At 45.1% G+C, this 21,911-nt stretch overlaps 1 protein-coding gene across 3 annotated transcripts in view; it reads left to right on the top strand.

The window, feature by feature from the left end:
* The window catches only part of DHRSX (dehydrogenase/reductase X-linked), a 531,490-nt gene extending 517,982 nt beyond the window's left edge, over positions 1–13,508 (top strand). For 2 of the 3 annotated variants that reach the window (XM_077294696.1, XM_077294697.1), the window contains exon 7: positions 12,134–13,506. In XM_077294696.1, the coding sequence (XP_077150811.1) occupies positions 12,134–12,319 (186 nt within the window). In that variant the 3' untranslated portion in view covers positions 12,320–13,506. Of the gene's footprint in view, positions 1–12,133 lie in introns of all 3 variants that reach the window. The other variant, XM_077294698.1, reaches the window with a different exon arrangement.
* The last annotated feature ends 8,403 nt before the right edge of the window (positions 13,509–21,911 follow it).

Genomic DNA, 21,911 nt, shown 5'->3' with positions numbered 1-21,911 from the left:
GTTTTCGAGGTGCCCTTTCCTCAATTCGAAATGTAATTAAAAAATGGCAGTAACAGGAACAATGGAGTTCAAAATTAGGTCTGGATGACCAAGCAAAATTTCAGTGAGAGCTTCTGGTAGGATCGCTAGAGAGGCAAATCAGAACCCACGCTTGACTGCAAAGACTTTCAGAAAGATTTAGCAGACTCTGAAGTTGTTGTACATTGTTCTACTGTTCTGAGACACCTGCGCAAATATGGCCTTCATGGAAGAGTCATCAGAAGAAAATCTCTCCTGCATCCTCACTATAAAATTCAGTGCCATTAGTATGCAAAAGAATATCTAAACAAGCCATGTTAAAATAAAACTCTTTGGCCACAATGATCAAAGGTATGTGTGGAGAAAAAAGGGCACAGAATTTCAGGAAAGAACATCTCACCAACCATTAAGGGGGTGGATCAATCATGCTTTGGGGTTGTGTTGCAAACAATGACACTGTTAACATTTCACATGTAGAGGGAAAAATTGATTGAATGAAATTTCAACAAATTATTGATGGAAACATAACTGCATCTGTAAAAAAGCTGAAGTTGAAGAGGATGGCTTCTACAAATAGATAATGATCCTAAACACATGTCAAAATCCACAATAGACTACCTCAAAAGGTGCAAGTTGAGGGTTTTGCAATGGCTGTCACAGTCCCCTGATCTGAGCATCATTAAAATCTGTGACTAGACCTCAAAATAGCTGTGCATGTAAGATGTCCTAGGAATCTCACAGAACTGGAAGAATTTTCAAAGGATGAACGATGAAAATCCCTCAAACAAGAATTGAAAGACTCTTAGCTGCCTACAAAAAAGCATTTACAAGCTGTGATACTTGCAAAAGAGGGTGCGGCTAGGTACTGGCCATGCAGGGTGCCCAAACTTTTGCATAGGCCCATTTTCATTTTTGTAATTTTTAAAATGTAAAAAATGACTATATATACTGCTCAAAAAAATAAAGGGAAAATTAAAATACCACATCCTATATTTCCCTGAATTAAATATTCTAGTTGCAAATCTTTATTCATTACATAGTGGAATGTGTTGAGAACAATAAAACATAAATATGTCAATGTAAATCAAGATTAATATGCCATGATGGTCTGTTTATTTTTGTAATGATGCTCAAAATAAAAGTGTAAATGAAATTACAGGCTGATACAACTTCAGTGGAAATGCATCAAGACAAGAAAATGATGCCTAGTAGTGTGTGTAGCCTCCACGTGCCTGTATGTCCTCCCTACAATGCCTGGGAATGCTCCTGATGAGATGGTGGATGTTGTTCTTAGGGATCTCCTGCCAGAGCTGGATTAAAGCATCAGTCAAATCCTGAACAGTCTGTGGTGTAATGTGGTGTTGGTGGATGGAACGAGACATGATGTCCCAGATGTGCTCAATTGGATTCAGGTGTGGGCAGCGGGCAGGCCAGTCCATAGCATCAATGCCTTCATCATGCAGGAACTGCTGACACACTTCAGCCACATGAGACCTAGCTTTGCCATGCATTAGAATGAACTCAGGGCCCAGTGCACCTGCATATGGTGTCACCATGGGTCTGAGGATCTCATCCCAGTACCTAATGGCAGTCAGGGTACTTCTGGCTAGCACATGGATGGCTGTGAGGCCCTCCAAAGAAATGCCTCCCCCACACCATAACTGACCCACTTCCAAACCGGTCATGCTGGAGGATGTTGCAGGCAGCTGAACATTCTCCATGGTGTCTCCAGAGTCTTTCATGCCAGTCACATGTACCCAGTGGGGACCTGCTCTCATCCGTGAAGAGCACATGGTGCCAATGTTAAATCTTCCAATCTTGGTGTTCTCTGGAAAATGCCAATCAACCTGCACTGTGTTGAGCACTTGTAGACATCAGGCCTCTCCTTGTCTACTGTCCTTTCTCCTGTTATCTGCTCCATGCTTTGGATACTGTGCTGACAGACACAACTACCGTTCTTACCACAGCTCGCATTGATGTGCCATCCTGGATGAGCTGCATTACCTGAGCAACTTCTGTGGGTTGTGGACACCGCCTCATGGTACTGTACATTAAATCTAGAGCAATGACAAAATACAAAAGAGACCAAAACAGCCAAAAAGGATGAGAGCGGAGAAATGTTCTGTGGTCACCCCCTCCTTTATAGGGGTTGTGTTGCTAATTGTCTATCATTTCTACCTGTTGTCTGTTCCATTTGCACAACAGGAGCAATTGATTCACAATGCAACTGTGTTGCTTCATAACTGGACAGGTTGATTTCACAGTAGTGTGATTGTCTTGGAGTTGCATTGTGTTGTTTAAGTGTTCCCTTTATTTTTTTGATCAGTGTATTTTTTTCGCCTAAAATACAAAGTTAATGAGTCATCTTTTAGAGATCATTTCATCTTCAATTTGCCTATCTGTTCACAATAACAGTAATTTTGACTAGGGATTCCTAACCTTTTTCATGCCACTGCAAACTATATTTAGGGGGCTATGGTAGGGCTTATATTGTATATATGAGGTTATGCAGAATTATACGTTTTATAGGTTGGGCTGTATGTGGACTCATACTGTATATAGTGGCAAGTCAGCATACTTGTGCTCAATATTATGTGATACATTATACTCATATATTAATGCTAGCTATTGAACCTGTTCTACGCCCGGGTAGCGAGCATTTATATTGGTATATGGTCTCCATCCTGGTATGTGTTGCTTCCATCCTGCGCCCTAATCTTGTCATGTGCTGCTACCATCTTGCGCCCCCATCCTGTCATGTGCAGCCCCCATCCTGTTTTGTGTGCCTCCATCTTGTGATGTGCTACTGTCTTCCTGAGCACTCATCCTGTCACGTGCTCCCATCCTGTACCCCAATCCTGTCATGTGGTGGTCCCATACTCCACCCCAATCCTGTCATGTGCTGCTACCATCATGCGCCCCCATCCTGTCATGTGCTACTCTCTTCCTGAGCCCTCATTCTGTCATGTGCTTCCATCCTGCGCCCCCATGCTGTCATGTGGTGCTCCCATCCTGCACCCCCATGCTGTCATGTGCTGCTCCCTGTTGTGAACTCTGTTTTCGGGCTCCCTCTTGTGGTCACTGGTGGTATGGTGTGCCTTTTGCTTTGGGCTCCCCCTGGTGGCCTTGTTTGTTATCCTGCTGGTCTCTGGCTATCAGCTGGTTCGTTATCCTCTGGGAGGTTCCTATATAGCTCTGTTTTACTTTCACTTGTTGCCGGCTGTCGATGTAATCAGTGCTACTCAGATTCCTTCTGACTACCTTGCTCCCAGTCCATCCAGGATAAGCTAAGTTTTGTTTGCTAATTTTTAGATCAGCAGTGTTTATCATGTTTTCTGTTCCAGCTTGCTAAAATGTAATTCCCTCGCTTGCTGGTTGCTCTAGTGGGCTGAGTTTCTCCCCACACACCGTTAGTTGGTGTGTGGGTTCTTGAAATCTCAGGATGGATATTTTGTAAGGGTTTTTTATTGATCGCATAGACCCCTGCCCTATTTTCTGCTTTCTAGTACTAGTGGGCCTCTTTTGCTGAATCTGATTTCATCCCTATGTATGTGCCTTCTTCTTACTTCACCGTTAATATTTGTTGGGGGCTTCTATATCTTTGGGGATTATTTCTCTGGAGGCAAGCGAGGTCTTTCTTTCTCTTTAGGGGTAGCTAGTTCCTCAGGCTGGCTCGAGACGTCTAAGAATTTTTTAGGCACGTTCACCGGCTACCTCTAGTTGTTTTGGATAGGTTCAGATTTGCGATCAGTCCAGTTACCATCTCCCTAGAGCTCGTCCTTAGTTTAATCACTTGCTGATCTATTTGTGATCCTCCGCCACTTGGGATCATAACAGTACAGCCGGCCCGTAAAGTGTTAATTGCATGGCAGAAGCAGGAGAAAAGAAGCCTTGAGAATTTTTTTTTTTTTTGCCGTGTGTCTAGCTGCTGTGGCTAGCTTCTCTCCTCCTCTTAATCTTGGTGTGGCTCTGAGTTCAGCTGCTGACATGGATGTCTAGAGCTTGGCTTCCAGTCTGGATCATCTTGCTGCTAGGGTTCAAAGTATTCAGGATTTTGTTGTTCACAGTCCTATGTCAGAGCCTAGAATACCTATTCCGGAGTTGTTTTCTGGAGATAGATCTAGGTTCCTGAATTTTAGGAACAATTGTAAGTTGTTTCTTTCTTTGAAACCTCGTTCCTCTGGTGATGCCGTTCAGCAAGTTAAGATTATCATTTCCTTTTTGCGTGGTGACCCCCAAGATTGGGCCTTCGCATTGGCGCCAGGGGATCCTGCATTGCTTAGTGTAGATGCGTTTTTTCTAGCCCTTGGATTGCTCTATGAGGAACCTAATCTTAAGAACCAGGCTGAAAAAACGTTATTGGCCCTCTCGCAGGGGCAAGATGAAGCAGAGGTGTACTGCCAGAAATTTCGGAAATGGTCGGTGCTTACTCAGTGGAATGAGTGTGCCCTGGCTGCAAATTTCAGAGAAGGTCTTTCTGAAGCCATTAAGAATGTCATGGTGGGGTTCCCTACGCCTGCAGGTCTGAATGAGTCAACGACTCTGGCCATTCAGATTGATCGGCGTTTGCAGGAGCGCAAACCTGTGCACCATTTGGCGGTGTCTTCTGAACAGACACCTGAATCTATGCAATGTGACAGAATTCTGACCAGAAGTGAACGGCAAAATTATAGACGGCAAAATGGGTTGTGCTTTTACTGTGGTGACTCAGCTCATGTTATCTCAGCATGCTCTAAGCGCAAAAAAAAGGTTGATAAATATGTCACCATTGGTACTTTACAGCCTAAGTTCATTTTGTCTGTTACCCTGATTTGTTCCCTGTCATCTTACCCGGTTAATGCTTTTGTAGATTCAGGTGCCGCCCTGAGTCTTATGGATTGGTCATTTGCCAGGCGCTGTGGTTTTGATTTGGAGCCTTTAAAATTCCCTATTCCACTAAGGGGAATTGATTCTACACCATTGGCTACGAATAGACCTCAGTACTGGACACAAGTGACCATGTGCATGACTCCTGTTCATCGGGAGGTGATTCGCTTTCTTGTACTGCATAATTTGCATGATGTCGTCGTGTTGGGTCTACCATGGTTGCAGACTCATAATCCAGTCCTGGATTGGAAAGCTATGTCGGTGTCAAGTTGGGGTTGTCAGGGAATTCATGGTGACGCTCCTGTGGTGTCAATTGCTTCGTCCACTCCTTCTGAAGTCCCTACGTTTTTGTCAGACTACCAGGATGTATTTGAGGAGCCCAAACTCAATTCTCTACCTCCTCATAGGGACTGTGATTGTGCTATAAATTTGATTCCTGGTAGTAAGTTTCCTAAGGGACGACTTTTCAATTTATCTGTGCCGGAGCATGCTGCCATGCGGAGTTATATAAAGGAGTCTTTAGAGAAGGGACATATTCGCCCGTCCTCATCCCCTCTTGGTGCAGGATTCTTTTTTGTGGCTAAAAAGGATGGTTCCCTGAGACCCTGTATTGATTATCGCCTTTTGAATAAAATCACAGTCAAATTTCAGTATCCTTTGCCATTGTTAACTGATTTGTTTGCTCGCATTAGGGGGTCTAGTTGGTTCACCAAGATAGATCTTCGTGGTGCGTATAACCTTGTGCGTATAAAACAGGGTGATGAATGGAAAACTGCATTTAATACGCCTGAAGGCCATTTTGAGTACTTGGTGATGCCTTTTGGACTTTCTAATGCTCCTTCAATCTTTCAGTCCTTTATGCATGGTATCTTCCGTGAATATCTGGATAAGTTTATGATTGTGTATCTGGATGATATTCTGTTTTTTTCGGATGATTGGGAGTCTCATGTTAAGCAGGTCAGGATGGTCTTTCAGGTCCTACGTGACAATGCTTTATTTGTGAAGGGCTCAAAATGTCTTTTTGGAGTCCAGAAGATTTCTTTTTTGGGTTTCATTTTTTCTCCTTCTACTATTGAGATGGACCCAGTCAAGTTTCAGGCTATTCATGACTGGACGCAGCCTACATCTGTTAAGAGTCTTCAGAAGTTCTTGGGTTTTGCTAATTTTTACCGTCGCTTCATAGCTAATTTTTCTGGCGTTGTTAAGCCTTTGACGGATTTGACCAAGAAGGGTTCTGATGTGACTAATTGGTCTTCTGCGGCTGTGGAGGCCTTTCGGGAGCTGAAGCGTCGGTTTTCTTCGGCTCCGGTCTTATGTCAGCCAGATGTCTCACTTCCCTTCCAGGTGGAGGTTAATGGTTCCGAGATTGGAGCGTTGGCTGTTTTGTCGCAGAGAAGCCCCGATGGCTCTGTGATGAAGCCATGTGCTTTCTTTTCAAGAAAGTTTTCGCCTGCCGAGCGGAATTATGATGTCGGTAATCGGGAGCTGTTGGCTATGAAGTGGGCATTTGAGGAGTGGCGACATTGGCTCGAGGGAGCTAAACATCGTATGGTGGTCTTGACTGACCACAAGAATTTGATTTATCTCGAGTCGGCCAAGCGGCTGAATCCCAGACAGGCTCGTTGGTCGTTGTTTTTCTCTCGTTTTGATTTCATGGTCTCGTACCAGCCGGGTTCGAAGAATGTGAAAGCTGATGCTCTTTCTAGGAGTTTTGTGCCTGACTCTCCTGGAGATTCAGAGCCGGCTGGTATCCTTAGAGAAGGGGTGATTTTGTCTGCCATCTCCCCAGATTTGCGACGTGTGCAAGAGTTTCAGGCGGATAGACCTGACCGCTGTCCACCGGAGAGACTGTTTGTCCCCGATAGATGGACCAACAGAGTCATCTCCGAGGTTCATTCTTCGGTGTTGTCGGGCCTTCCTGGAATATTTGGTACCAGAGACTTGGTGGCCAGGTCTTTTTGGTGGCCTTCCTTGTCGCGGGATGTGCGTTCCTTTGTGCAGTCTTGTGGAATTTGTGCTCGGGCGAAGCCTTGCTGTTCTCGTGCCAGTGGTTTACTGTTACCTTTGCCTGTCCCGAAGAGGCCTTGGACGCACATTTCCATGGATTTTATTTCAGATCTCCCTGTCTCTCAGAGAATGTCTGTCATCTGGGTGGTGTGTGATCGTTTTTCTAAGATGGTCCATTTGGCGCCCTTGCCTAAGTTGCCTTCCTCCTCCGAGTTGGTTCCACTGTTTTTTCAAAATGTGGTTCGTTTGCACGGGATTCCTGAGAACATTGTTTCTGACAGAGGATCCCAGTTTGTGTCTAGATTTTGGCGGACCTTTTGTGCTAAATTGGGCATTGAATTGTCTTTTTCGTCGGCCTTCCATCCTCAGACGAATGGCCAAACCGAGCGAACTAATCAGACCTTGGAGACTTATTTAAGATGTTTTGTTTCTGCTGACCAGGACGACTGGGTTACTTTTTTACCGTTGGCCGAGTTTGCCCTTAATAATCGGGCTAGTTCTGCTACTTTGGTTTCTCCTTTTTTTTGTAATTCGGGGTTTCATCTTCGTTTTTCCTCGGGTCAGGTGGCCCCTTTCTCTTTAGGGGTAGCTAGTTCCTCAGGCTGGCTCGAGACGTCTAAGAATTTTTTAGGCACGTTCACCGGCTACCTCTAGTTGTTTTGGATAGGTTCAGATTTGCGATCAGTCCAGTTACCATCTCCCTAGAGCTCGTCCTTAGTTTAATCACTTGCTGATCTATTTGTGATCCTCCGCCACTTGGGATCATAACAGCTCCCATCCTGCGCCCTCATCCTGTCATGTAGTGCTTGCATCCTGCACCCACATGCTGTCATGTGCTGCTCCCATCCTGCGCCTCCATTTTGGTTATGTTCTGCTCCCATCCTGCACCCCATCCTTTCATGTGCTGCTCTCATCCTGCTCCCCCATCCTGTCACGTGCTGCTCCCATCCTGCGCCCTTATCCTGCCATGTGCTGCTCCTATCTTGTGCCCCCATGCTGTCATGTGCTGCTCCCATCCTGTCATGTGCTGCTGCCATCCTGCTCCCCCGTTCTGTCATGTGCTTCTCCCATCCTGAGCCCCGATTCTGTCATGTGCTGCTGCCATCCTGCGCCCCATTCTGTCATGTGCTGCTCCCATCCTACCCCCATTCTGTCATGTGCTGCTCCCATCCTGTGCCCCCATGCTGTCATGCTCTGCTCCCATCTTGAGCCCCCATTTTGTCATGTACTGCTCCCATCCTACGCCCCAGTTCTGTCATGTGCTGCTACCATCCTGCGGCCCCATTCTGTCATGTGCTGCTCCCATCCTGTGCCCCCATTCTGACATGTGCTGCACCCATCCTGCGCCTCCATTCTGTCATTTGCTTCTCCCATCCTGCGCCCCCATCCTGTCATGTGCTGCTCCCATCCTGCGCCCCCGTTCTGTCACGTGCTGCTTCCATCCTGCACCCCATTCTGTCATGTGCTGCTGCCATCCTGCACCCCCATTCTGTCATGTACTGCTCCCATCCTACGCCCCAGTTCTGTCATGTGCTGCTACCATCCTGCGGCCCCATTCTGTCATGTGCTGCTCCCATCCTGCACCCCCATTCTAACATGTGCTGCACCCATCCTGCGCCTCCATTGTCATTTGCTGCTCCCATCCTGCGCCCCCATTCTGTCATGTGCTGCTGCCATCCTGCACCCCCATTCTGTCATGTACTGCTCCCATCCTACGCCCCAGTTCTGTCATGTGCTGCTCCCATCCTGCGCTCCCGTTCTGTCATGTGCTGCTTCCATCCTGCACCCCCATTCTGTCATGTGCTGCTGCCATCCTGCACCTCCGTTCTGTCATGTGCTGCCCTATTCTGTCTTGTGCTGCTCTATTCTGTCATGTGCTGCTCCCATCCTGCGCCACAGTTCTGTAATGTGCTGCTCCCATCCTGCGCCACCGTTCTGTAATTTGCTGCTCCCATCCATATGCCCCATACGCTGCTCCATAAAGGTTGATGGCCCCCATAAGATGCTCCATAGTATATGCCTCATATGCTGCTCCATTATGGTTGATGGCCCCCATAAGATGCTCCATTATGGTTGATGGCCCCCATAAGATGTTCCATAGTATATGCCTCATATGCTGCTCCATTATGGTTGATGGCCCCCATAAGATGCTCCATAGTATATGCCTCATATGCTGCTCCATTATGGTTGATGGCCCCCATAAGATGCTCCATAGTATATGCCTCATATGCTGCTCCATTATGGTTGATGGCCCCCATAAGATGCTCCATAGTATATGCCTCATATGCTGCTCCATTATGGTTGATGGCCCCCATAAGATGCTCCATAGTATATGCCCTGTATGCTGATCCATAAAGGTTGATGCCCCCCCCATAAGATGCTCCATAGTATTATATGCCTTGTATGCTGCTGCAATAAAAAAAAATAAATAACATACTCACCTATCGTGACTCCCCGCTAGCTCAGGCCCCCGACACTTGCTATAGTCACCTGGCCCTGATCCAGTGCTGCGCGCCGCTCCGTCTTCCGGGTCCTCTGGCTGTGACTGTTCAGTCAGAGGGCAGCGCGCATTAAGCGCGTCATCGCGCCCTCTGAACTGAACGTCACAGGCAGAGGATGTGGAGGACGGAGCAGCGCGCATCACTGGAATGGGACAGGTGAATATAGCATACTCACCCTCCTGGCACGTCCCTGCTTCTCCGTTGGAGATCGCAGTGTGCGTTCAGTGCTTACGCATACCACGATCTCCTGGGAGCGTCACTCTGTGGGGTCCAGACTGCGCCGGCGCTTGCGCAGTCTATAAAGGCTTCGGACAGAGTGACACTCCCAGCATTATATTATAGATTAATTGTATGTTAATATTAACATTGAGCACAATTAATTTCAGCCTATTGGTTCTGCCCTCCACAACAGTCACGGTCTTTAATGTGGCCTCTCGGGAAAATGAATTGCCAACCCCTGCTTTAGAGTATGCAGAGTTCCCAGCGGATAATGCTCCAGCCTCATTGTAGTCGTATGGTTTGTGTATTTTGTGCATCACCTGAGACATGCACTGAAACACTGCACAGATGCTATTACAGATAGTACCCAAATATTTTTTATAAACATACATAAAACTAACTTCTTTTAAAAACATGATTTTATAAAACCCCAAGTAATGTTAAAAAAAAGTCACATTTAGCTTTGAATATTAAATGCTTGGGCAATTGAAGCGAAATATTCAGCTAAAGGCATTTTGACCATTATTAAAGCTTTATTAACAAATGATTCAGCCAGAATCTTGAACTTGAAAATTACTTGGTGGACAATGACTTTAAAGCAGTGCTACTGGAGTTGAAGGCCGGTGATGGTAAAGGTACCGTCACACTAAACGATATCGCTAGCGATCCGTGACGTTGCAGCGTCCTGGCTAGCGATATCGTTTAGTTTGACACGCAGCAGCGATCAGGATCCTGCTGTGATATCGCTGGTCGTTGAACAAAGTTCAGAACTTTATTTGGTCGTCAGACCGGTGTGTATCGTCGTGTTTGACACCAAAAGCAACGATACCAGCGATGTTTTACACTGGTAACCAGGGTAAACATCGGGTTACTAAGCGCAGGGCCGCGCTTAGTAACCCGATGTTTACCCTGGTTACCAGTGTAAAATGTAAAAAAAACAACTACATACTCACCTTCGCGTCCCCCGGCGTCCGCTTCCCACACTGACTGAGCGCCGTAAAGTGAAAGTGAAAGTACAGCACAGCGGTGACGTCACCGCTCTGCTGTTAGGGCCGGCGCTCAGTCAGTGCAGGAAGCGGACGCCGGGGGACGCGAATGTAAGTATGTACTGTTTGTTTTTTTTACATTTTACGCTGGTAACCAGGGTAAACATCGGGTTACTAAGCGCGGCCCTGCGCTTAGTAACCCGATGTTTACCCTGGTTACCCGGGGACCTCGGCATCGTTGGTCGCTGGAGAGCCGTCTGTGTGACAGCTCTCCAGCGACCAAACAGCGACGCTGCAGCGATCGGCATCGTTGTCTGTATCGCTGCAGTGTCGCTTAGTGTGATGGTACCTTTAGCCGACTGCAGCAGTCTCAGGGTTAACAACATAAATGACTCATTGTGTACTTATTTTAATGTGATGCCGAGTTCAGTAAAGAAATAATACGTAAAATAAGAAATATTTTTAATTACTTTTAATTTAAATAGATAGTGAGGCTCAAATCTGGTCTTTGTCTGTCTGGTGTGGGAAGCCCTGTTTAAAGTCCAAATTTATAAAGCTTATTTCAGCTAGTATACTTAATTTTTTTGACTCTTTTTTCTTTTTTCACTTTCTCTTCTGAAGTTAGTTATTATTCAGTTATAATTGAAACTAGATTATCGAGATAATACCTATTAGAATTTGTGTGATTCAATTAATTCTCAGATTCCATCGGCCATGACAGTGGTGTGTGGCCACTGCACAGGAGCTGGATTACCTTCTTTAACCTTACAGCAGTCACGGCTCTTCTTTTGATTACCTGGCCGAATGTGATGTTACATTTGCATCCCGAAAACAATGATGAAATCATACTAGGCTGGCCAATCAAGAGAAAAGTCTCGGATGCCTGCAGGCAAGAGGCAGTACTCCCACTACCGTACATTAGCCACAGAATACTGTTGTGGCCGATGAAATGGGATGCGCAATACATTAGTCCCAACTCTATCATCCATATATATGCAGAATTACACTATATTCCCTTTTGTTGAAGAGAATCTGTTACAAGGTTTTTGGTGCTGTGGAGAGATTCTAACTCTGGCTAACTGGGCCTCTTTCTATAATTTGATAAATTGCTGCAGCTCTGCTAGTCCTCTAAAGGATGAGATCCCAGTATGTAGTCCCACTTTGATATTCATGAGCTCTGTCGTACCCTGCCCCCTCCAGTGATTGACAGCTATTGGTTTATGCACTGTGTAGGCATTAAGCTATCAATCAATGCCAGGGGCAGGGTTAGGCAGAGCTCATCATTGAGAGAACTAGCAGGTCTCGGGACATAAAACAGTGATTTTGTGAAAGCTACAAATTTAAAGCCAAATAAATAGCACATTGCTAGGCCTCTGTCCCTATTATGTTGTCCTCCGATTGTGAAACATAAGCCAGATAACAGATCCCCTTTAAATGTAATATATTTTTTATTGAATGATGTTGATAAAATCAGCACTGACAGATAGTAATTGGTATTAATTGTGACCATATTTCTTGTAATTTATCACAATACAGAGTGCAGAAGACGGAGCTGCCACCACAATTTATACATCAGTTTCACCAGACCTTGAAGGAATTGGAGGCTGCTACTTATATAATGGTGAAAGGACCAAATCTGCTGATTTGTCTTATAATATAGAACTTCAGAAGAAACTGTGGACTGAAAGCTGCAAGATGGCCACCCTCCCAACTGCATCATAAAGCTTTAAACCGATCTGTTATTATATTAGTTTTTCACCTTCATAAACTCAAGCCTTTCAACATGCGGCCATTGGGATCTTATCTATTGCATGATTCATTTGTGACACTTCTCTCTCGGGAGCCAATATATTTGTTTAGGTATTAAAATTACTGTCATAAAAAAATGGATCAAATTAAGAATTTTGTAATCATAATATTCAAACCGTGTGTAATAGACAAGGTGCAATTTGAATCATTACAGTGATTATATACAACTTTTGCCTGAAGGATTCTGTCCTTTAATTTTGTGCCATGAATATTAATGACTAACTGTGAACTGATCAGGCAAGTTGTATTCATCTTTTTTCAGAAGAGTCCTCTATGAATTCATTATGATGTATGGCTTGCTTTGGGTGTACTGATATGTTTCATACCAAGAGTAGAATTATTCCTTTGACACACATTGCAGCCTTAATAATTGCGATGAGTTCATTAGATATTCACTTGGATGTAATAAGTAATTTCAAAAAGCTTAAGTTCTAGTCATAAGAGATTTGAGAGTTTCTTATTTTTGAGATTATTAAAAGAAAAGAAACTTAGAGATTTTGACACATACGTACTTCTTACCATGTGATGTGTTGGGACTGTAAGGAGTTAATCAATCTTCACTCAGTCTTGCATTCACCTTCCATTCAAGCTGTAAAGTGAGCAAAAATCATATCCCAAAACAATCCACACATGCCAGATACACAACAAGTTGACACCACTCAGCAAGCATGGAGGCAATGAGTCTCCAAAATTTACACTGCTGCCGGACAGTTAAAAGCAAAAGGCCAAACGCTCGTTGGTAGAAAGTCCAAGGGGTCTTTAAACCAGAGAATGACCAAACTTTTTAAAGTTGTATGCTTTAAGATAAAAAGTACAGTGTTTTCAAGAAAAATGTGTTAAGAGGTAAAATAAGGCAACTTACAAAAATGCAAAACCAAAATAAGTAGTATAAATAAGAGGAAGTAACTAATTTTTTTCATTCTGTAGATGCTCTTCTGTTTCCGTTCGGTTAGGAAAATGATGGATCACACTCAGTCTTAGCTGATTCTCACCATACGAACCCCTTTCATTTATTCAAATCATGTTTTTATATCCCAAGACCTGGGCTCAGCACCACTTGCAGTTTGTTAAATAAATATCAAGTCTATAACTGTAAGCCCTCCCATGAAGTTTTTTATTTACACTAAATCTGTATATAGGGTGGGCCATTATATGGATACACCTAAATAAAATGGGAATGGTTGGTGATATCAACTTCCTGTTTGTGGCACATTAGTATATGGGAGGGGCAAAACTTTTCAAGATGGGTGGTGACCTTTTCCAAGCGTGTTCGCTCATCACTGGAGGGCAAAGAAAAAAAGAATACTGTATTCAACATTTCATTTTCTTGTATTCATCCATACTAAAGGTGATGTGGGATGTCCAGTTATGATAACATATATCTGTCTGCCCATATTTTTGAAGCTTTTACCAACCAGGCCTAGATGTCATGGGTAGCACTCTTCCAGCTCAAATACACAACCCCCATTACCTCTAGTTTCTGCTAAGGTTAAGGCATAGTTTGTAATAGTTCACGGTTTTATTGGTCTTTTTTTACAAAATTAAGCATATCGATGTCAGACATATCCATATATTATATTTCCCTCTACACCTACCCCTTTTTCATTGTGCATATGAGACTGACTTACTTGCTATCTCCCAAGCACATCTCTACCACTCCCCCCATAATGAGAGATATCACCCTAATTACCTTTTAAAAAACCTTTCTTATAGTAGTTGTGAAATCCTACTGCTGTAAAATGAGGTTTAATCTGAGCAGATTCCCATTTTCCCCATCTACTCTGTTGGACCAGCCAAATATATTGTGATCACTGTGAAGTTGCTTCCTTAGATGTTTGTCAAGCTGTTATTACTTTCACCTTCACGTGTTCTGGTTTTAGCATCCCATTGCCTTGCAGTGTTCTCAGTATTGGACCTTATTGTCGATAACTATCTGACAACTGCTTTAATTGCCAGATCTACTAGTTTGAGCATCTCCAGAACATGAGACAGGTGCACAAGGTTTTCTTTCCAGGAATTACTTAAAATGGCTGTGTCATCAAGATTATCAAATGCAAAACCTGCAAGCCTTTCTAGTAGTCGATTGACCAATCGTTGAAAATTTGCTGTGGCATTTTTCATACTAAATCACATGACAAAAAAACATAAACTTGCTGTACATATATTTTCACTATCCCTAGCGTCAATTCCTCAAAAGGCAAAAAGGACAAAAGGTGAAGACCCAGACTTCTTTGTAGGAGTAGTGGGGCTTTTCTTATGATCAGGATATGTGATGCTAACATGACCCATCTAGTTACATGTAAAACCTCAGAGTGTATCAATAAAAACATGCATAGGCCCTAGAGGAAGTAGACGACTATTTCCCTGGTGATCACCTGGCAGGATGAGAGAGGGACAGCTACTGCTTTACCTCCCAGCTGAATCTAGTTGACTTCGGATCATCTGGCATCCTGTTGGCAACATAAGGCTGGAATCACATTAGCGTATGGCATGCGGGGCAATATGCTAACAACCCTTGGCTCCAGCTCTTCTGCAAGTGCGAGTCAAGTGTCGGTGCTCTGTGCTCCAATCCTCTTACACATGAGAATCAGAGCACATGTGTGAAGTAGAAAGTAATTTCTCCAACTCCTCCATTGCCGCACTGCACTGAGATATCACCCAAGTGCAGTGCAGCAATGGAAAAGGTGGAGAAATGACTTTCTCCGTCTACTTCACACATGTGCTCCGATTCTCACGGGTGAGAGGATTGGAGCACAGAGTACCGATCTTTCACACGCACCCATAGACTTATATGGGTGCGTGTGATCTGACCCTTGGATGCATTCACAGCATGCTGTGATTGTTTTCGCATGCTGAATTGGCATGAGAAAATAATTATAGATGTGAGCTGCCCCATAGAGTTTCACTGGGCCAAATGCATTCCGATTTTGTTTTATCGGATTGCACTAGTCCGATTACATTGCAAGTAGAGATGAGCCATCTCCCTAGTGTTCGGTTCGGTTCGTCGAACAGGGACGTGTTCGACGAACTGTTCGTCGAACCCCATTGAAACCAATGGCAGGCAAAAACAAACACATACAAACACATGGAAAACACATAGAAAACACCTTAAAAGGTGTCCAAAAGCTGACAAACTGCTCAGAAGACACAACAAACACATGGAAAAGTCACAACTACATATAGTCATGCGAAAAGAAAAGAGGTGGAGGAGTAAAAGGAGGAGGAGACACAGATATAAGCATGTCATGCCCTTCTAAAATCAAGAAAGGCTGGAGTAAAAATCTAAACTCACTCTACCAACACCCAGACGTCTTGACAAAAAAAAGAAATATCTTTAGGTAGAATGGCGACGGGTCCATTCAGAACACTTTCCTTAGAAGACGTAGTAGTACCCCCGTTGGGAGTTGTGCCAAAAAATGAACCCAACAAATTCAGACTAATCCACCATTTGTCATATCCAAGGGGCAGGTCAGTAAACGACAACATCGACGCGGAACCAAGTACAGTACTTTATACTGTACCTCCTTTGACGAGGCAATCAGGCGGGTCAAGAAGTTGGTAAGGGGCACCCTAATGGTTAAAACAGACATTGAGAGGGCGTTCCGGTTACTACCTGTGCCTCCGAATAGTATCCTCCCATTGAGCTGCTTCTGTGAAGGAGCATACTACATAGATTGCTGTTTGCCCATGGGGTGCTCCATATCCTGCTCACTATTTGAGGCGTTTAGTTGCTTCCTCGAATGTGTCGTCATGTACGTTTGTAAGGCGGCACATATTATCCATTACCTCGAAGACTTCTTATGCCTGGGCCCAAAAAATTCGCCACAGTGTGAAAACACGCGGTAGTCCACCTGTGAGAAGGAGAGAGCTGGAGGGAGAGTGGACACCCCAGAGCCGAGGGGTTAGATTGAGAAAGAAAGAAGGCGGTGTAGCTTGCTTCATAGGTGGGGTACTCTGCTGAGTAGCAGAAATTGCTACTAGGCCCAAAAGGATTTCCTGGGCCAGATGCTGTTACAAAATGTTAGTTAGGTAAACAGGCAGTGTAGCTTGCTTCATGGGTGGGGTACGCTGCTGAGTAGCACTAAATTCTACTAGGCCTAAAAGGATTTCCTGGGCTAGATGCCGTTAAAAAATAGTACTTAGGTAAACAGGCGGTGTAGCTTGCTTCATGGGTGGGGTACGCTGCTGAGTAGCACTAAATTCTGCTTGGCCCAAAAGTATTTCCTGGGCTAGATGCCGTTACAAAATAGTAGTTAGGTAAACAGGCGGTGTAGCTTGCTTCATGGGTGGGGTACCCTGCTGAGTAGCACTAAATTCTACTAGGCCCAAAAGGATTTCCTGGGCTACATGCCGTTAAAAAATAGTACTTAGGTAAACAGACGGTGTAGCTTGCTTCATGGGTGGGGTACGCTGCTGAGTAGCACTAAATTCTACTAGGCCCAAAAGGATATCCCGGGATAGATGCCGTTACAAAATAGTAGTTAGGTAAACAGGCGGTGTAGCTTGCTTCATGGGTGGGGTACGCTGCTGAGTAGCACCAAATTCTACTAGGCCCAAAAGGATTTCCTGGGCTAGATGCCGTTAAAAATAGTACTTAGGTAAACAGGCGGTGGGTGGCTGGGCTACTCTGCTGACTAGCAGACACTGAAGCTTTGGAGCAGACATCTGAATCCCAGGCCATAGTATGAGTAAACAACTCTGCAGACGACTCCACCCACCTGGAATTGACGATGGCAACGTCATGTAAAACTCAGCAAGGGGACTAAATAAAAGAGTCTCCATTTTTTCAAAAAATTCGGCCACAGACACCACTTAAGTGGCATCCATTTCGCCAGAGTTTTTTTAAAACGGTTGGTGAGGTGATTTTCAAAAATCATCAAGCTTTTAGTCTCCCCAAGATGACACAGGGGTAGAAAAGTCCTTGCGGATCCAGGATTTGTTCATCTTGATGAACGTTAGTCTGTCTACATTGTCACTGGACAACCGCGTGCGCTTATCTGTCAGCACACCACCAGCAGCGCTGAACACACGTTCAGAGAGAACGCTGGCTGCGGGACACAACAAGATCTCCAAGGCGTGAGTGGCGAGTTCAGGCCATTTTTCAAGATTGGAAGCCCAAAATGAGCAAGGGTCCAGTTCCACAGTCATGGCATTGATGTTAACTTGGAGATACTCTTGTACCATCCTCTCTAGGTGTTGGCTGTGCGTCAGACTTCTTGTCTCCTGTGGCCTTGCAAAGGATGGTCTAAAAAAATCTTGAAACGATTGGAAAAAATTGCTGTTACCAACAGATACGATGTTACTGTTAAGGTTAGAGTGATGACTCGACAGTCCCACGGTTGGCAAGTTAGAACTCAGAGATTGACTACATGCACCACTGGTGTTTTGTGGAAAAGCAGATGTTAGATTCTGTAACAATCTCTGCTGATACTCCTGCATGCGTGAATCCCTTTCTGTGGCAGGAATTGTTTTGCCAAATTTGCTTTTGTACCGGGGATCTAAGAGTGTGGCAACCCAGTAGACGGCATTACTTCGGATTCTGACAATCCGAGGGTCATGTTGCAGGTAGTGCAGCAAGAAGGCACTCATGTGTCTTGTGCATCCAGGAGGACCAAGTCCTTGTTGTCTTGGTGGTGGCGAGGTGAGAATCATGCTTCCTTCGCCTGCCCTCTCCCCCAAACCTCGCACAACAGAAATTTGATCAAGGTCTCCCTCATCTGATGAGTCTTCCATGCCCAGCGCCAGTTCGTCCTCCACTTCTTCCTCGCCTCCTGCACCTTCCTCAACAGTTTGGCTGCTACCATGCGCCCTCGGTAATCCCTCTCCCCCAGCCTCCAATGCCAGCCGCCTTGGTGCTGCCAACCTTCTTGACCTTGGAGATATGATCCCTTCTGCATACGACTCGTCCTGTTCCTCCTTCTCCTCTTGTTCCACCACCTGACTCAAAAAAAATGTGTAAGGTGTGCTCCTGCATGTAAATCACCGGAATGGTCATGCTGATAATGGCATCGTCAGCACTAAACATCTTCGTTGCTATTTCAAAACTGTGCAGAAGGGTGCATAGGTCCCTGATCTGAGACCACTCCTGCAGCGTGATTTGCGCCACCTCTTGAGCTCGGTGGCCCAGGCTATACGTCATAACGTATTGCACCAGGGCTCGTCGGACAGTGCAGACACTGCTCCTAGGCCCAAAACTATTAACTGGATTAGATGCAGTAAAAATTGAGATACACAGGCGGTATAGTTAGTTTCACAGGCGGGCTACTCTGCTGACGTGCAGACACTGCTCCTAGGCCCAAAACTATTAACTGGATTAGATGCAGTAAAAATTGAGGCGGTATAGTTAGTTTCACAGGCGGGCTACTCTGCTGATGTGCAGACACTGCTCCTAGGCCCAAAACTATTAACTGGATTAGATGCAGTAAAAATAGAGATACACAGGTGGTATAGTTAGATTCACAAGCGGGCTACTCTGCTGACGTGCAGACACTGCTCCTAGGCCCAAAACTATTAACTGGATTAGATGCAGTAAAAATTGAGATACACAGGCGGTGTAGCTAGCTTCATAGGAGGGCTACTCTGCTGACGTGCAGACACTGCTACTAAGGCCAAAACGATTTACTGGGTTAAAACAACCTAGAGAATGGATATAAAATATCCGTATTCGCGCTAATAAAAACCCTAATAATAAATATATAAATACCAGAAAGTGCCGCCTAAGATAAATTCATATCTATAGATTACACCTCTCAATAAAGGTAGAGGGAATAGCCCGATGATGAATAAGATGTTCTTAAATAATCTGAATAACACCAGCAGTCTTACCTAGAAAAGCGTTCAAAAATCATAGGCAAGGTGCTTGATTGCAGGCTGTGTTTCCCTACGATGGATGAGGTGCTTAGTTGGATAAGGTGCTTGAAGCTACGTTCTCCAGCGGCGGCTGTTGGCGTGACGCTGAAGATGATGGTAGCTGATTCTTGCTCACATACGTCTCCGAAACGCGTTGACTTTTTTGGTCCCTATCGCCATCCGTAGCGCACTTTCAGTCACGTGGGCGGATACGTCACTCACACCGGCACGCAGGTCCTTTCTCGGCGCCGTTTTCACTTTGCGCACCTGAAAGGACACCGGCCTGCACGGAATAGTATATGCCGCTGCAAGCGCGAGCTCCTCTCAACGTCACGCTGCTATCGGCCGAGGCAGCTGGCGTATGTGAGCAAGAATCAGCTACCATCATCTTCAGCGTCACGCCAACAGCCGCCGCTGGAGAACGTAGCTTCAAGCACCTTATCCAACTAAGCACCTCATCCATCGTGGGGAAACACAGCCTGCAATCAAGCACCTTGCCTATGATTTTTGAACGCTTTTCTAGGTAAGACTGCTGGTGTTATTCAGATTATTTAAGAACATCTTATTCATCATCGGGCTATTCCCTCTACCTTTATTGAGAGGTGTAATCTATAGATATGAATTTATCTTAGGCGGCACTTTCTGGTATTTATATATTTATATATTTATTATTAGGGTTTTTATTAGCGCGAATACGGATATTTTATATCCATTCTCTAGGTTGTTTTTTCTTCATTATACAGTCAATGGTGGTAACTGTTTTATTCGCAGCAGGAATAATAACCCTTTAATACTAGGCGCCACTCAGGTTGTTTTTAGATTTACTGGGTTAGATGCAGTAAAAATTGAGATACACAGGCAGTGTAGCTAGCTTCACAGGCGGGCTACTCAGATGGCTATCAGACAATGCTACTAGCCCAAAAGGATTGGCTGAGCTAGATTACACCAAATGCTGTGACTTAGGGTACTGTCACACATTGAAATTTCGATCGCTACGACGGCACGATTCGTGACGTCGCAGCGTCGTACTATTATCGCTCCAGCGTCGTAGACTGCTGTCACACGTTGTAATCACGGCGCTGGAGCGATGCCGAAGTCCCCAGGTAACCAGGGTAAACATCGGGTTGCTAAGCGCAGGGCCGCGCTTAGTAACCCGATGTTTACCCTGGTTACCAGCGTAAACGTAAAAAAAACAAACAGTACATACTCACATGCCGGTGTCTGTCCCTCGGCGCTGTGCTTCTCTGCACTGTGTAAGCACAGCGGCCGGAAAGCACAGCGGTGACGTCACCGCTGTGCTCGCTTTCCGGCTCTGGTGCTTACACAGTGCAGAGAAGCACAGCGCCGAGGGACAGACACCGGCATGTGAGTATGTACTGTTTGTTTTTTTTACGTTTACGCTGGTAACCACAGTAAACATCGGGTTACTAAGCGCGGCCCTGCGCTTAGTTACCCGATGTTTACCCTGGTTACCAGCGAACACATCGCTGGATCGCTGTCACACACAACGATCCAGCGATGACAGCGGGTGATCAAGCGACGAAAGAAAGTTCCAAACGATCTGCTACGACGTACGATTCTCAGCAGGGTGTCTGATCGCAGTAGCGTGTCAGACACAGCGATATCGTAACGATATCGCTAGAACGTCACGAATCGTACCGTCGTAGCGATCGAAATTTCAATGTGTGACAGTACCCTAACACTTGCACAGCACTGGCTCAGACCTGCCTGGCAAACAGTGCTATGAACTGCTGTAACCTACCCTGAAAAGGACTGATATTACAACTAGTCCTGACTCCTCCCGACTCCCTAAACCTATCTCTCTGACAATTCGCTCCAAAAAAATACTCTTAGTCTGTATAGCACCCACAGCAGCAGCGGTGCCGTCTAACACTAAGCTGCAGCAGTGAGGAAATGGTGGCGACGGGGCAAATGGCTGGTTCTTATAGGGCAAGGACATGTGACATACACAGCCAATGACACATGCCCTTGCTTGTGTGCATCACATGCACATTGCTGTGTGTGTGTGCACTGCTGATAGGCTGAGAGACTGCACCGCCCCTCTAAATGCGGGAAAGAAAAAAAAATGGAGATCGGCGTTATTTCAGCACAGATCTATCCCCGCCCCCCCCGCCCACTATACACTGAAACAGTCCATTAACAATGATAAACAGTTTTAATGTGCAAATCAAGCTAGGCTTTTGGTGAACAACAAAAGAATATAATAAAATCCTAGAACACAAGAAAAACCTACAAAAAACAAGGATCCCTAAAATATAACCTTTATTAAAGCTAAATAAAAAGAACTCTTTCAACAACAATACAACGATACAGAAAAACACAAATTATGTACCTGTTGGGCCCTAGGGGAGCGCTAGACTCCAAACTGCCTAACAGTGGGGGTAGGCACCCTAAATTACTGCGATAGGCACCCCCACTCCTCGTCGGCTCACCCTAAAAAATCTCTAGAGGTCCCTGTAATGCAGGAATCCTGGTGAAACCTAGAAAATCTCTATCGGGAAAACACTACCTGGCAGTGGAGGTTGGCACCCTAATTTGAAGAGGTAGGCGCCCCCACTCAGCTTCGTCTAACCCTAGGGTCCCTCAAAATTCCCTACAATAAGTATGGAAAATGCAAGAAAAATGTCCCAATGCA

This window comes from Ranitomeya variabilis, chromosome 3 (assembly GCF_051348905.1).
Source record: "Ranitomeya variabilis isolate aRanVar5 chromosome 3, aRanVar5.hap1, whole genome shotgun sequence".
NCBI classification, from domain to species: Eukaryota; Metazoa; Chordata; class Amphibia; order Anura; family Dendrobatidae; genus Ranitomeya; species Ranitomeya variabilis.
This window is presented reverse-complemented; position numbering and strand designations above follow the sequence as displayed.